Source organism: Heliangelus exortis, chromosome 1, assembly GCF_036169615.1.
Source record: "Heliangelus exortis chromosome 1, bHelExo1.hap1, whole genome shotgun sequence".
NCBI lineage: Eukaryota > Metazoa > Chordata > Aves > Apodiformes > Trochilidae > Heliangelus > Heliangelus exortis.
The window spans coordinates 187344189-187360410 of record NC_092422.1 but is presented as its reverse complement, the minus strand read 5'-3'; the positions used below and the strand labels follow the sequence as shown (position 1 = coordinate 187360410).

The window sequence follows — 16222 nt, the reverse complement described above, 5'->3', positions numbered from 1 at the left end:
GACTCGTAGCAAGCTTGGGTGGGGTGAGCTGGAGTCTCCCAGGGCCTCAGGGGCTTTCCAGCTAACAGAGAAGATGCCATAGGAACAAAAGCATTGCCACATTCGGGCAGACGGGGTGGGCAGTAGTGAAAACTTAAGGGTCACAAAAACTGCAATAACTTGTGTAGGTACTTTGGCAGTGACCAGCTGGGGATGGAATTCTTTCAGACCACCCAGTAATGAAGCAGGCAAAGGTAAATGGGAACAGATGCACGAAGACTTGTGATCTGGATTATCTTTGAAAGGGAGATTTCATCCCATTTGCTTTCAGGCATGTTGACAGTACTGGTAGCAACAGGATTTAATACAAGGCTGGTTCTCTTCCTTCCCTCCCCCCTTGGGCACTGCTATTCTCTTGCCAATGTAGATGCTATGCAACTCATAGCACTGTGCCTGATTTGAAGGGGCTGCCACTGCTAAATTCAACTGCTGGCTTATAGTCTTCAGCTGAAGTAGTAGCATAGGCATATTATTAAAAATAAATAGGCCTGGATAGGAATCTCTTCAGCCATCTTTTCACTGAAATATAAAATATATCAGGGCATTAGGCACTGATAGACGCATCTTTCTTTTTTCTTTCTTTTTATTTTATGTTGTCTGCTTTTTTTTTTCCCAAATTACTATTAAATTATTTACACTTCTATGTTGTGCTGAAAAGCAACAGCCAGACAATGAGATGGTTTGAAGTCATAAATGTCAAAAAAGACACCTCATTTTTGTAACCATGTTCATTTTCACATTTCTGTTTTACCACAGGGAAAGAAGGAACATAGACATATCTGGGGTACTTTTCACCAATGTTTGTCATTTTGCAGTTCAACAGACTTCATTGCTGGCATAGTTACAAATGGGTGATAAAAATAGACTATGTTGTGGTTGGCTGAACCTTGTGGTTTTCAAAGTGGAAAATTGAGTAAAGAGATGCCAGCCAGGTACATTGATGATTAAATCTACAGAGAACTGTGAGACTGTGCCTATCATGACATTTTTCATACCAAAATAAAATGAATGGAGAAACTTGTCCTAATTTAAAAATAATAATTTACTTCCATGGTAAATTTTTCACAAATTCCAAAGCCTCTTAATGAGATTAGAAACATATATAAGTTCACTGTATTGTTCCTGTACATTCAGGCCTACCTGTGTGTGCCTATAGTTATGACTAAAATTTAAATGTGTTTAGCCACTAGTACTGCAGCCTGAAAGGACAGACACAAATGGTTTTGTCACTAAAGAGTTGCCTACAAAGTGTTTTTGTGACTGAGGTTTTTTGTTTTCATAGTTTAACTGCAAAATGATCCACAAAGGGCATAATATTTTAAATCAAATTTATATCACATAGAAAAAATATATAGGCCTGGCTAATGAATTTTAAAATGAAAATGATGGGTCACACTTGCTGGTTTTACTTAAATTTGCATTTCATTAATGTTTAATAAAATGCATGTAGGTGGTTGTTTTACATGTTTGACAAATATTTTTAAAAAGGAGTAGGATCTCAGTTCATGCTTCACCAAAAAATGACTAGAATTCCATCAGATTTGCACTTGATTTTACACTGTATTCCTCAAGAAAAAGGCAAGTTTATTGAAGCTTCATAGTTAATTTATCATTTCACCAATATCTCTTTGTAGAGATATATTGATAAAGGAAACAGAACATATACATGGACTGCTGTGAATGGCACTGATTACAGGTAAATCATTTATGTCCTCTGATTTCTTTTATGTAGTCAAATGTCTTTATTTATTTATTTATTTATTTATTTTGGTTAAAATTTTAGCATTACCTTTTCTATACTAGCTAAGTTAGGACCAGACTATATTTTGTCCAGTTCTGCAGGATTTGCTGGATTCCATTACAGTTAAGGACCAGAACCTTAGGGTTTCATCCAGCAATTTAACATTTATAACTAGGGTATTTCAGTATGAAGGAAAAAAATGGTTCTTATGGTTGACATTAACATCTTGCTTTTCCTCCTACTTGCTGTATCCCACTATAGTTATATTCTTACTGCACACTTTTCCTTGTATTTCTCTCTTTATTTCATCTTTTCTTTACATTGTCTCCATGTTCTTGTTTTAATATGCATATTAAAAAGGAAGATGCTATATTTTAGTCTAAATAAAAAATGTTATATGTTTTATGCAAACAGTGTAAAACAGTCATTGCCCCAGTCACTGCTAATATCATGACTTCACTACCCTTCATGTCAGAACTTAAAGTCAGGAACTATGCCACTGATTATCTCCAAAATCCATGCCAAAATCCATAGCCTTATTTAAGCACCCAACTTTGTAAGATTAGAAGGAATGTAGACACTTGACATTATCCAAAACGAGTTAAGCTTTACCAGGTTCCAGAAAGGTTAAACTACTCTCGTTGAAAGCAAGATGGTCTGAATATCAAATCATATCCTTATCAGAATAGTATTCTTCTGGTGTTCAATTACAGTAGTCCTCAGCCAAGGTGGTTCCCATTTTCTGTTTCATTCTGGTCAGGTGTACAGCCAGGGACAATGCAAATATCAATTTGTATGCAAAACCAAAAAAAAAGTTTAAAAGAAAGAATGTACATGTTGGACTTTAGAATTTATTTAGTATCCCGTTTTTTGTTGAAATAACTTCTATCTTTATAAGAAAAGAAATTCTTTATCAGACTATGCCATCTAGCAATCAGTAAAGTTGCTAGATTTGCAACTTTGCTAGATAAATCATTTGATTTATATGACTTCTTAATTCTTACTGAGCTACCTGGCAGGAAATACAGCAATAAATTCAGGGAGTCACATTGCAGAAAACCTATTAAAAATAAAATTAGAGATTTTAATTAGCAATTTCTGCAAGCATTAACTGTTAATGACAGGTAAACTGCTACTGATTTCCCTGGAGGAGAATTGGTAGGAGTCTATCACAAAATATTCAGCAACCTCCCTTGCATTGTTTAAATGGCAAATATATCATTAAGGATCATCTCATTTATGGCTCAATTGTACAACTTTTTAAATGTTAATTTCTGCAGCTATCCATTAGAAACCATTGCAATTCCTCAGTCATGAAATCTGAGTACAAATATTAATGCAGTGGGGGGATGATGGTACCTGTTTATTGGTTACTCATAGCTTTTGTCCTTTACGTACCTTTTCAGAACTGAACTCTTCTACACATTAGTTGAATTTAGTTGCAAAAATAAGCCTTTCTTATTTTTTTGAGCAAAAATCTAAAAAAAAGAAGGCACATGCAAATGCTTTGCAAATCTTGAAATCTACTCTATAATGATGTTCAATGTTGTCTAAGTGGGGAATGCATGATTCAAGAAAAAATATTTTGCATCTTGAACATAAGGTGATTTCAAGTAGTGCTAGATTCTTTTTCTATTGAATAATGGTAGTTGTTTGATTTGTAAATGAAGAGTCTGCCATCCTACAAGGCCTACAGTGCAGTACTGCAGGCTTTTTTACAGTCACTGATCACTTTGACATGTGTTACACAGGGATGCTAAATTTGCTAGAGGAAGATACAAGAAATCATGTATTTTATTATTTGTAGTTACTTGGAAATTCTTTTCTTACCCATTAAAAAGTGCTTTTATGTTTAAACATTTAAATAAGAATGAAAAGCTCAGAGGTCTTCAAGACCACTGTAAACCTACTTGTGTCTATTAGAAATTGTGTGTCTGGTATGTCACTATATGACTACCTTGTTTCATGATAATCCAGTTTCTAAACTTGTTAACTCCTTTCAAAGCACCAAGAAGCTGAAAGTGGAAAGCTGCTACAAATAATTGCTTTACTTGTCTCATTTCTATTGCAGTTTGGCATTGGTGTTACCATCATACAGCTTTTATTATATTAAAGCTAAAATAGAAGAGCCAATAACTCAAGCCAGATGTAAGTACCATAAAGGTTCCCTGGTTTCACCGAGTATTGCCAAGTCTCAGGTTCTCTTGAAAAAGCAATGCTTAATATTCATCAATTTTGTGGAATTCACTGATGTTATCATGTTGTACCCAGAATCTGCAGCAATGATTCTAACCCATTGTAACATCCAAGGTACAAGAAATATTCTATAAAGATAGAATATGTACAGGTCCCCCCCAGTTCCACTGACAGTCCCTTCCCCCATGCTCTGTACCTATAGAATCATTGCTTTGTGTATCCTCTGTTGCTGTCATTTGAAGGGTCTGGATGCTAATTTTTCATTTTAATTGCTAAATGTTACGAAATAGACTATAGTAGTAAAGCAGATTTTTGTTATTTTTAGGGTAGGTACAGTATCATATTTAGGAAACTACCTCTATCATCTGTAGAAACAGATTAATGTGAAAGTGCCATTTGGTTTCGCTTGAAGCTAGGTAGTTATTTTGCACTTTGCAAATAATTTTAGTGGATGTTTGGAATATTTTTGGATTAGACTACTTTGAAGCCATTTACAGATTCTGGAGAGATAATTGGAAATTATACTTATGAGTAGTCAAAAGCTTTTTTTGTTTATTAGATGTAGCTTTACTGAAATTAGACAGTAAAAACAATGAAACCTATCACAGCCTTTTAACTTTATCCAACTGTTACAACAAACTGGAACGAAAATGGAGTTAAATAGAACTTAGAAAAGACTCTCTGACAGGCATAGTTACTGCTATTTTGAAGAAAATTTGGTTATCACAAAGTCACTGTCCTTTACCGCTGTGTCCTGCCTGAATATGGCAGATGTTCAATAATCAGTGATTTACTTTGTAACTCTGTGAAATAGTAAGTAGTTTAAAATTAAAGTTTTAATGAGTGAATATATTTCTCCTGATGGATTAGATCATCTGGTTTCCCACTTATATCAATGTAACCTGCAAAACAGACCCCTGAAATAGCCACCGTATGTAGAAGGTGTTTGAGAAATAATTAAGAAGGACACATTCCTTAGTCTTCAAATATATTTGTCTTTTTTCCAGACTACAGCTGTATGTAAATTGAACCTTTGATCTATCTATGCACAATATTTTTATTCAAGGGGCTGTTTGAATAAAATATTGGTTTGTGACCCCTTTTTCTTTACCCTGTTTTTTTCTGTTTCCCTGCTTTCTCTTTCTGATGGATAGTAGCAATCAAAAAGGGCAAGTATATTCTTGTTGCTTAATTTCCTTCTGTTTACTGCAGTTGATATTTTTCACTTGTATTTCTTTTCCTACTGGATATGTTCCTCTGTATTCCACATCTCAGGATTTTTCCCATGATCATTTGGTACCATAGCAATAGAAGGAAAAAAAAAAAAAAAAAAAAGTTAAGTAGTTAAGTGTTTTTCTGTTTTCATGCACATTTCAGTAATTTGCTAATCTCTAATCCTTCTTTGTCTGGTTTTATCAATGTTCAGTGACACCAGCCTTTAAAGTCATTATTTTCAGTAGCTCTTAGAGAGATTCTTCCTTTGAAAAGTTTTTAAACTTTATTCCAGAAAGTTCTGGAATATTTTCATACTTGTTCTAACAACTCGGTGTCTCAAATATTTCTTTGCCTCAGATTTTAATTCCAAGGAAAACATCTCATATGTTTTCCTTTTATCATGCTAACGAAATGCCTTCTCTACGTAAGTTTTTAGATGCATTATTGATCCCAGGTGTATGTTGAATATAGTAATCTCTTTTTATTCTGTCAAATACTGAGAAATATACATCGTGTTAGTAGGAAAGTGTATCAAAATCAACATTTATTTCTAAATTTGTGAATGCATGTGAAATCTAGGCAAATGTTTTGGGAAGAAAAATTATGGCAAAAAGTCAAGTTTCCTTACTTCATATTTACTCTTCACCTTTGTAGATTCAGATACCCTGAACCCTGACCATTTTGATGAAACTGGCTACACATTTTTAGCACCAAGGTTGGTTAATTTCCCAGTAACAAGTATTGTTTCAGCAGTAAGTAGGCATTTGATCAGATAAATGACATTCACAAAATGCAGACTTGACTGATAAATTTCATTTTGGAAAAAAATACTTAGCAAAAGAACAGTTATTAAATTAATGGTTTGTGAGTTCCGTCTTCTTGCTAGAATTTAAATAGGATCTTCATGATCTGAGTCTTTTTGAAATTAATCAGAGAGAGATGTATAATATGACATCATCATTTATTGATGCTCAAATGGAAATTTTATGTGTATGTTAATTTCTTGTGGTTGTGACTTTTAAGATTTTAAAACTTTGTACCTTAGCTTCTCATTTCCTAAATCTGTACCAACTTCTTGAAACTTCTGACTTCAAGATAAACTGTTTAATCTCATTTAAAAGATGAATAAAGTAAATGCTGTATCATTAAGATCAGTAAAGAATTGTTGCACTTCTTATTTATCAAATAAATCACGATGCTTTTAAATTTCCACTAGTTTGGATTGATTTGTATGTAAAACATAGTTTTCAGTCTTTAAATGTATTCTGTGTTTAGCTGTTAATTAATTTTTCTAAGTGACTGAAGCTATCAGTAATCAATTGGTGTAATTAACAGTTCCCAGGAAGTCCCTAGTTTTTTTAGCTGATCTGTATGAACAAAGCCTGTCTGATATAGACATCTGTTGACTTCGAATGTTGGTAGAGTAAGGAAGTTCTGCCTACTGGGTTTCACTGTGAAGGGTATTAAGATACCTTAGTCATATGAAATACTTGAACAGATTTCTTTTGTTCAGAAAATTGATTTAATATAAAAAGCTCAATTAAAAAGAGAGCTCTCTGCTTTACTGCTGAATACTCTTTAATTTTAATTAACCTTGTTTAATACCAATCATCTAATATTTACCTTCAAAATGTCCAGTGACTTTTATTATGTTTGCTTGTATTCCATTGATTGCCTAATATATTGCTTTCACTATATTATGTAAAAAACAGTAGTTTGCTGTTTATCTCTTTTGCATATGTCAAAACAAAGAATGTTAATTATTATTATGGACTGTGTACCTTATTAAAATTGCTTCATCTCAGAGGTTAGGATCTCATCCCATAAATCAGGTCATAGCTGACCATGAAGTGGTTATATTTTTGAACAGCAAACCATGTGTACTTTCCAGTACAGTTTAACCTAGGAACAGTTAATTGGTAATTTTCTTAACTAGTTTACAGACACTATTATGTCCTAATTTCATGGATCTCTTACATGGAGTTTTCTTGTAATTTGGATTTAGGCATACCCTTACATCCTGTAGATGTCTGAAATGTTTAATATGCTCAATATACAATAGTGACCATGATCTTGTGCCAGCCGCCTCATTGTAGTTTCACAGTCTTGGCTGAACTTTCAAATTGCTGATCCATATTTTTTTTCATTAGTAAAATAGGAAATATGAGAAAACTGACGTCTTGTTTTTCAGAGAATACTGCAATGATGTAAAAAAATCAGAAAACAACACTGAATTTCTTCTAAATTTCCATGAATTTATTGACAGAAATACTCCAAGCAGTCCTTCCTGTAAGTATTCTTCTCATATGATTTGCATTTTTCCTTAGGAAAATACTTATTCATAAATGAGAATCAGTCAAAATCACAGCTTTCATGCACAAATCAATAAATCAGTGTGGGTTTTTTGTTTTTTGGTTTTTTTGTTTGTTTGTTTGTTGTGTTTTTTTGTTTTTTCTCCTTTAAGTGCACTGCTTTCTTTTTCAGTAATAATACCCAGTGTTGGAATTTGCAATCCACAGAACATCCACAGGGCATTATATGTCCAGTGATTTCCATGTTTCTCTTCAGCATTATGTTTGAGCAGCAAACAAGTACCAGTTTGTTTTAATGCACTCCGAGTATTTTGAAATTATTCTTTTTTCTCTTGAGCCTATGAGCCAAAGCAACAAATAGACTTGTAATGAAATCTCCAATCTGCTTTCTTGTTATCTTATGCAACCAAAATAAGTAGAGTAAAGGAGCTGAGAACCAACATAACCAATAACCAGAATAAAAAAATAAGGAAGCTCTGTAGCTTGTTTACACAGTAGCTAAAGAGATCTCACGTGCTTGAGTTGTTTAAGATGACATTGATGTAACTGCTGCAGTGGTGAGTACTGGGCTTTGGGAATGTACTCATGTATTTCAGCTGGGCATTAAACTCCATCTGAAATAAATAGGGAGATAAACTTTTAAATGAAGCATCAATCTTGGATTAAAATCTTGTTCTCATGAAATAATCATTGTTTGGATTTATTTTTTTATGCATGCAAGTCTGTTTTTTATTACTAGTAATCTATAAACAGTTGGAATAAACATTGTCTTGCATTCCCTGAGTCTTTCTAATATGCTGTTGTCAGGGATTGCTGATCAGTTCAATAAGGAGTTCTCTGCTAAACCGCATAACTGAAGGAACGTGCATCTTTATAACTTAGAATTTCATTTTAGCTGTTTAATGAAACCCCATGTCATATGTTTCCATACAACTGTCTTAACTCTTTTTTGGTAGGTAATACTGATATGGTCATAAGAGTTTTGCTGGATGCAGGATTTACAAGTGAACTTGCCCAAAGTTATTGGAGTAAGCTGTCTCTGTAAGTAGCCTTTTTAATGGTTTAGATAGTTTTATACTAAAAATAATACACGTGCTTGTGTGTATACAGCTATGTTAATGTTTACACAGGATAGGTATTTAATTCATGGTTATGCACTTAAATAACCACCATTTACATAGGGAATGGTGAGAATTTCAGTCAGTTTTAATTTTGAATCTTATTTTTGTTTACAGTGATGGTGTTGTAGCACAATTTGTTGTTACGGATGGTGGAATAACTAGAGTGTTCCCAAAAAGGTAAAAATATTATAAAATAGTATAGTATGACAAATTCTGAAACCTGAAAGGGGAGGGTAAAATGTTAAATAATGGATTTATTGAATGAAAACCAAATTTTACTGTCAAATCTGTGTAGATAAGTATGAAATTAATGGAATGTCTTGTTTTTCTTCTATGTTACCTATGCCATTGCTTGAAAGTGATCTGTAATAGGTCCTTGTAATCCAAGTTTCTAATTAGTGTGAATAGCAGTAAAAGTAGTACCCTTGCAGTAGTAATGGGGCTCCTCTAATCACTAATTACTCCTGAACACTCATTTGTTTGGCAGGCTTGTAGGCTGCAGATACTGTAAAGCAGTAGGTGATTTCAGTTTTAGACAAATAAGAAGCAAACCAAATGATCCAGGGACTTCAAGCAAGAAAAATGCATCATTACTAGAGAGCAAAAAGGGAATGGGAAAGTGGTCATATAGTTCAGTGGACACCCAGTCTGGGAATAGTGAGGGCAGAAGTACAGATATACTGGCAAATGATAAATTTATCTATTTTCTTAGGTTATTCGGTGTTTCCCAAAGATGGGAAAATGCCAATGATTTTTCCTTGTAAAATCAGTTCCTATTTTGTTAGGTGTTATTAATCATATCAAATCTTTGAGATTATTTCTCAAGAAATAGCATGTGTTATAAAGCTTTTTTCATATTTTGATGTGTTTGTCTTGATATAGCTAAAAATTTTTATGTATGATCTGTGTTCCAAGAATGCTGTTGGCTTTGTTTGTTTGTTTGTTTTTCTCCAAAGGGTTTTTTAAAAATTTCATGGCAGTTAACTAGTGAAAGATGTCAAAGTTTAAGGATGGTATGAATGAATCTTACAATATTTCCACCTGCAAAACATTAAAAAAAGCCCTGCAGCACAGCTTTATGAGACCCTAACTATCTGTTTTTGAGATCACTATATTTTTTGTGATTAGGGCAGGAGAAGATTGGTTGGAGAACGCTGAAACTTACGAAGTCAGCTTCTACAAACGGAGTTTAGATAATGACAACTATATTTTCACAGCTCCATACTACAACAGTAAGTCATCACTGCTTTGAAATGTCCAATTTAAGTGTACTTGTGGAAGTTTTCCATACCACTGACAAATCTGTATGGAGGTCACTGGCAAAGGACATAAGTGGAAGACTTCATAAGAAAAAAATCTTAGGAAATCACCCATTATTAAGGAAAAGTGAGCTATGAGGGCACTAAAAAAGAGACAGCATAATTTGTCATCAATTCTGGTTGCCCTGTATGCTCAAAATTATCAAAGCTGAAGACATGCAGAGTATTGGTGTTCATTTACTATACTGAAATGCTGTCTTATGGAGATGCTTTGGCAGAGTTATTTTAAAAGGAAGTGAAAGAGAACTCCACTCAGGGACCTAAAAAAAACCTTATTTCCTTATTTGATCTAAGTTCTGTATACTTTGGCACCAAACCTAAATTCGGGGACCAAGTATAAGGGTTTGGGGAGCAGGTATAAGGGTTTAGAGACCACAACTCTGTCCCTTGCATAGCTACTTTATTTAATCTTTGCTTTTGAATTCTATTTCTAATTGCATCATTCACCAGAACCAGCTTTTCTGAAATACCATGACACTGAAAACCCAAATATGCACAACAGTAAGTGCTTGTTACTGATGTAAACAGCATTACCCTTTCACAACTCATCTAAAAGCAGATGCTACCACAAGTGACATACTGCTCTCTTCTTTAAACATATGGGAACTTTTATTACTCCTATTTTATACTTATTTATTACATCTTTTCTCAATAAAATATTAACAAGCTAATTAACTAATTAACTTCCCTGTTGCCTTTGTTGTTCCTCAAATAGCTCCAGGGAATGTACTTTAAACTTGCTTTTTCATACTAAGCAGTGTTGAAAACAGGCTCAAGTCCATCAGAGAAGTAATTGTTGGTTAGTGAGTGGTGTCAGTATACCCTGCATTGAAAAATACACGGAAGACAGAAGGATAAAATCTTTGGCTCTGATCCTGGTTTAAAGACTGCTGCTTACATGTGCAAAACTATTCATGGCTCTGTTTGCAGAAAAAAAAAAAAAGGAAAAAAAAAAAAAAAAAAGGCTAGTAACTTTATGAAGTAGTGAAACTGTGTACAAAAAGTGAATGAAGAAAAGTAAACAAAAACATTTCTTAATCATTCCAGTGTCGGTGACCTAAGCTATTACAGGTGACAAATGCAGGGTACAGCTGGGCCAGTGCTTCTGAATGAGGATTTTATTTTTTTTAAATTATTCTGAGTATTTGAATAATCATTACTTTCATTTTCAGATGAAGAGGCCTAATTTTTTTTTTCCTTCTTTTTTTTCCCTTTTCTATACTCTCAGAAAGTGGTGCCAATAGCTACGAAACAGGTATCATGGTAAGCAAGGCTGTGGAAATAACAATTAATGGGAAGCTTCTGAAACCAGCAGGTGAGGTGCTTAAATTCTAAATACATTAGTTTCTTTTTGTTGCTTAGCAGTGAATTAGAAATTTAATTGAGATTTCAAAGTGACTTCCCTTTATATCATATTCCTCTCTCTGAGAGTGTTTTAATCTTGCTAGTGGAAATCAAACTAAAAATCTGCCTGTGTCTGAGTAAGACTGCATAATTACTCTCATGAAGGATACTTGTGGCCAGACAACTGAGCAAAACTCATATTTAATCCTTTTTCAAATGAATAATACAGATGTTGTTATATTTTTTCCATTTTTTTAAGGATTCTACAGTCACCTGTTTTTTTTCATTTTACTAAAAAAGACTTTCATGTATTTCCTGTTAGTTGTTGGAATAAAAATTGATGCAACCAGATGGATGGATAATTTCACAAAAACCACAATCAAGAGCCTGGTAAGCAATTGACCAAATCCTTTTTGAACTTTATTTGCATTTCTCAAAGTTTCAGATGCAAATAGGTCCAACAGCTCTAAGTACCAGAGTCACACGGGTGTGTACTTGCCAAGTAGTTGTGGTATTTAAATCATCCAGATACACAAAATAAATCTATGTTGAAACAGGCTGTATTTTGCTTGCTTTCATAATTATAGAACATGAATAAAGACAAAGAAAAATTACATATTTCAGCCAGTAGGCTCCCTACTGAGATTACACTGTAACAATGAGTAAAATTTGCAAAAGAATATTTCATTTAAAAAAAAACAAACAAGAAACAAAAATACAAAAAAAAAAAACCAAACTAAAAACCAAACAGAAAAAAACCCCACCACCAAAAAAACCCCAAACAAAATTAAAAACAGAAAAAAGGTGAATCTATTTTTATGTACTATAGAGCATGGGTAAGAACAAAACCATAAGGATTTATATTGTAACCAACATTACAATCTTTTAGGAGAACTTAATGAAACAGGTGCAAAACTTTTCATTCTTTATATCTAATGCTTAGATGCAAATGCAAAGGAGGAAAGGCTGAAGCAAAGGAAAAACTGAGAATTTAATAGAAGATAGGGAAACAAGGGATACAAAATGAAGACACTTGTGGAAGAAATGGATGAGTCAAGATTGCTTGTTTGGTTGCATATTGAGGGATACAATAACTGTGTCTGGCCATTGTATTAAAGCTGTGGTTTGATGGCTAGGAAAATGCATTGCCTAAATGTCAGAACAGTTAAGAAAAAAAACCACATAACTGGAAAAGAGAAAGAAAGAGAAATATCTCAGAATTAATTTGAAGTCAGTGACTGCAGCATTACCTAGTAGTTTTGCCCACAGCACAATGCAAAGAGACAGTTTTGTGTGTATGTAATGTAAGTTGTAAGAAAATAAGAAAAGCATGTTAGTAGTCAAAGCCATAAGAGTTAAATGGAGCTGGTGTTTTTCCTTATAACATGGGAATCCCATCCTTTGAGACTCATGAAACTTTTCACGATCAAAAGAAAAGATTTTGGCAGCATCTTTTCGGGGTTTTCTTTCCATACCTCAAACACGGGGTAATGCACATATTCTTTCTTTTTTTGTTTTATACTTCCAGCAATGACATCCTGACAAGTCCCCCAAACTATTTATCTGAAATATATTGAACATTCTTAAAAAAGGATATTATCAGAGGGTTTGTTAGAGACAGTAGAGTTTCTGATAATTAGCAAACACAGGCTGTTCGCAGAGATTTGTAATAACACACACTAAAAATTAATTTTTATTAAAATCAAATTACTTGTTCTTGATTAATATAACTGAAAAATACAGTTTCTTTGAAATGCTTTATTGAAGATTACTGTACTTTCTTTTTTAGTGCAACAGTGAAATCTGTGGCTGTGAGAGGAACAGTATGGTAAGAATATGTTCAGTTTATGAGTAAGTGACAGATTATCACAATTCACTAATTCTCTCTAGGTTTTTCTAAGAAAGTTATTCTATCATTATTATTTGAGGGTTAATTTTACACAAAACAGGACGAAAGCATTTGTGACTTGAGACAGAAATGAAGATTAGGAGAGGAGAGGGTGACAAAGGGTACAAAGGTCAAGTGAAGTAGTTGCAAGAATCATTGCAAGGAGATTATAACAACAATAGGGTAGAAAAAATAATAGAATAAGAGCAAGAGAAAATTATGTTAAAATTTCAGAGCAAGAGGCTCCTTTTAGTCTGAGGAATTATACTCAGGTTATCTGTTACCCTTTTCCTGAGGAAAAGGAATTATTAAAAATAAAACCAACCACCAAAAAAACCCAAAAAACAAAACAAACAAAAAAAGCCCCAAAACAACACCAAAAGCAAAGTACCTTAAAGAAAGGTAAATGTAAACGGGAAAGCACCAGAATATGTGATGTGCCCTTCAGAAGTCATTCCACAGCTCTGCTAGCACTCAGGAGAGCCCAGCTCCAGCTTCAGGGGCAATCACAGTATCAGATTCTGCCATGTGCTTAAAAGCTCTCTCTGCTTAGGTCTTTTGTGAGCTCTTTTGTGGAGTGTGATGATTAAATGCAGGAATTACAGCCAAAAAAGGGTACCCTGGGAGGTTATCTGTTTGGCCTCACTGACATCTCTCCAATCTCTGACTGCAAGGGTCTTTTTATAAAGTGCAAACCATAGGGAACCAGTGGACTTCCCATTCCTGCACCTGACACATGGAAGAAACCTGCTACAGTCCTTGGTTAGTGAAAACAAACATGATTAGCAAGCTGAGTCTGCCCTTAAGACTTCTACCATTAAAGGCTGCAAACGGGAAAGGAGTTTAAGCATGGCTGAAGCACATGAGATGTTATCATCCCTCAGTATGAATTGGGATTCAACTGTAATCAGATTTAATAATGATATAGCACTCTAAGAGCTAACAAAGTATTGAGCAAATGAGAATTTACAAAACAACTTTTATGAAATTAAGCCACAAATAAGCCTTTGATCTGTACAAACTTTTATAATACTGATAATTCTACTTATTATAGCTTAACATTGGCCCTTGGCTATGGGGTTGCAATTTAGCCTGAGCAAAATAGATTTGAAGGTTCTTCTGAAGTGCTGAATAACAAATAGCTTTTACAGAGTGTTCTCATGGCAAATATTTTCTGACAAATGTCTTACTTTCTTATAATAGCACGTGGACTGTGTTATCCTTGATGATGGTGGATTTCTTTTGATGTCAAATCGTGATGAATATACACAACAGGTATGTGTATGTTTAAGGACAGAACATGAAACACAATAAGAAGATGTTTAATGAAAAAAATCCACAAATCTTTCACACTTAACTTACCCATAGAATAACATTTCCAAATCACAAAAAATTAGCTGTATCAGAAAGTCCAGTTATTTTTAAAATCTTTTTCACAATCTCGTTTATCGTTGAAGATGCCACACTTCTACCAAGCTGCATTCTTTATGCTCCACCTTTAGGCTGTTAGGCACTAATGGACCTGTGAGAGCAAGTTATGTGACACCCACACACCCTCTTTCTTCTATTCCTCTTTCTCTTTCCCAAGCAGGATGGTTTAATTTGATAATGCATTTAACAGTTACTGTCTAACCAGAATTCTTCAGCCAAATGTTTGAGAGAGAAAGTCAAAGAAAGGAATAAATACATCAACAGCTCAACTGCATGAGTTATGTAGAGAAAAAGTAGCAGGGGAAAAAATCTGAACTGTTCAGTTTTTAATGAGAAAAATATCTGGAAATATTTTAACTTACCTCCACAAATTCTACATCATCAGATTGGAAGATTCTTTGGTGAAATTGATCCTGGCCTGATGCGAAACCTGATTAATATGTCCCTGTATGCCTTTAACAAGTCATATGACTATCAATCGGTCTGCGATCCTGAAGAAGAGCCAAAGCAAGGAGCTGGACTTCGTTCTGCTTATGTGGTCAGTAGCCCCTTGTGCAGTGACTGACATTGCCTTATAAGTGTTCAGGTTTTCACAGAAATAGCATAAATCTCTTTTCTTTTTTTCTAGCCTACGATAACAGATATTTTGCATCTAGGATGGTGGGCTTCAGCAGCTGCCTGGTAAGTGCAAGTGTGTCAGAAATCTGTATGTCCAAACTAGGACTGTTCAGTAGTTTGAGACAGTTTCTTTACACACCCCAAGTTGCTCTGAACCCATTGTTTCTTCAGTTTCTCATGGTGAAAATTCTTAGCTCCAAACTTCTTGAAAAATTTGTGTTTTCTTGACAGTTGAATTCAAAACTACTCTTGCCAGGTTTTGTGATTGAATGTTCTGACTCTATGGAATCAAATTTAGGAACCAGAGTTGGATTAATAGCCTAGGTCTGACTGGCAGGTGTGAAGGTTCAGATGAAATTATTACATTTAGAATTATTGATCACCCGGTTCCCTATTTCAGAACACCATCTTTCCTTTTTTCTAACAAGAAATCTCAAGAAAATCAATGTTTGCTCTTCAGTGAACCATATTATAAAAAATACATTAATCTTCTCTATTACAAAATGCAAAGAAGTCTTCCTTCAGACTACAGGATAACCAATATGTTATCTGATGGCACTGTTACAGATTCTTATGATAATTATTATCTGATTCTTTGAAATGGAATTTGAAAAGCACTAATGAACTATTTCAAGGAAGCAAATATATTTAATGCCTTTTGGATAATTCTATTAGTCACATGCCCTAGCATTTTCTATAGCTGAGGGGAAAAGTTGTTATACTTGGGCTGTTGTGAAGTTTTGGAACTGACCTTGAGAGAAGCAGGACTGCACCTGTAGCTAGATTTAACTTTTACAATTGCAAGACTGGTAACATTTAGAAACTAAAGATCAGTTTAGGAGCATTTTTTGTGCATTTTTAAAAACAGGTACAGAAATAATTTTACCTTTGTCAGAACCATGGAGACAGACAGCCCTACCAGCTACTTACCCCAGCACCAAACTGGGATATGTATATGGGACTGGTGTGATACTTCTGCATTGGTATGAACTACACCC

General features: G+C 34.1%; 1 protein-coding gene across 4 annotated transcripts in view; it reads left to right on the top strand.

Moving 5' to 3' along the window:
• Nucleotides 1-16222, top strand: part of CACNA2D1 (calcium voltage-gated channel auxiliary subunit alpha2delta 1) — a 361517-nt gene that overhangs the window by 329788 nt on the left and 15507 nt on the right. For 2 of the 4 annotated variants that reach the window (XM_071734046.1, XM_071734050.1), the window contains 13 exons: nucleotides 1674-1735; nucleotides 3852-3943; nucleotides 5846-5906; nucleotides 7383-7480; nucleotides 8460-8544; nucleotides 8739-8801; nucleotides 9753-9856; nucleotides 11172-11258; nucleotides 11610-11677; nucleotides 13077-13115; nucleotides 14379-14450; nucleotides 14992-15144; nucleotides 15235-15287. In XM_071734046.1, the coding sequence (XP_071590147.1) occupies nucleotides 1674-1735; nucleotides 3852-3943; nucleotides 5846-5906; nucleotides 7383-7480; nucleotides 8460-8544; nucleotides 8739-8801; nucleotides 9753-9856; nucleotides 11172-11258; nucleotides 11610-11677; nucleotides 13077-13115; nucleotides 14379-14450; nucleotides 14992-15144; nucleotides 15235-15287 (1037 nt within the window). Of the gene's footprint in view, nucleotides 1-1673; nucleotides 1736-3851; nucleotides 4126-5845; nucleotides 5907-7382; nucleotides 7481-8459; nucleotides 8545-8738; nucleotides 8802-9752; nucleotides 9857-11171; nucleotides 11259-11609; nucleotides 11678-13076; nucleotides 13116-14378; nucleotides 14451-14991; nucleotides 15145-15234; nucleotides 15288-16222 lie in introns of those variants that run through there. The other 2 variants (XM_071734049.1, XM_071734048.1) reach the window with 1 other exon arrangement.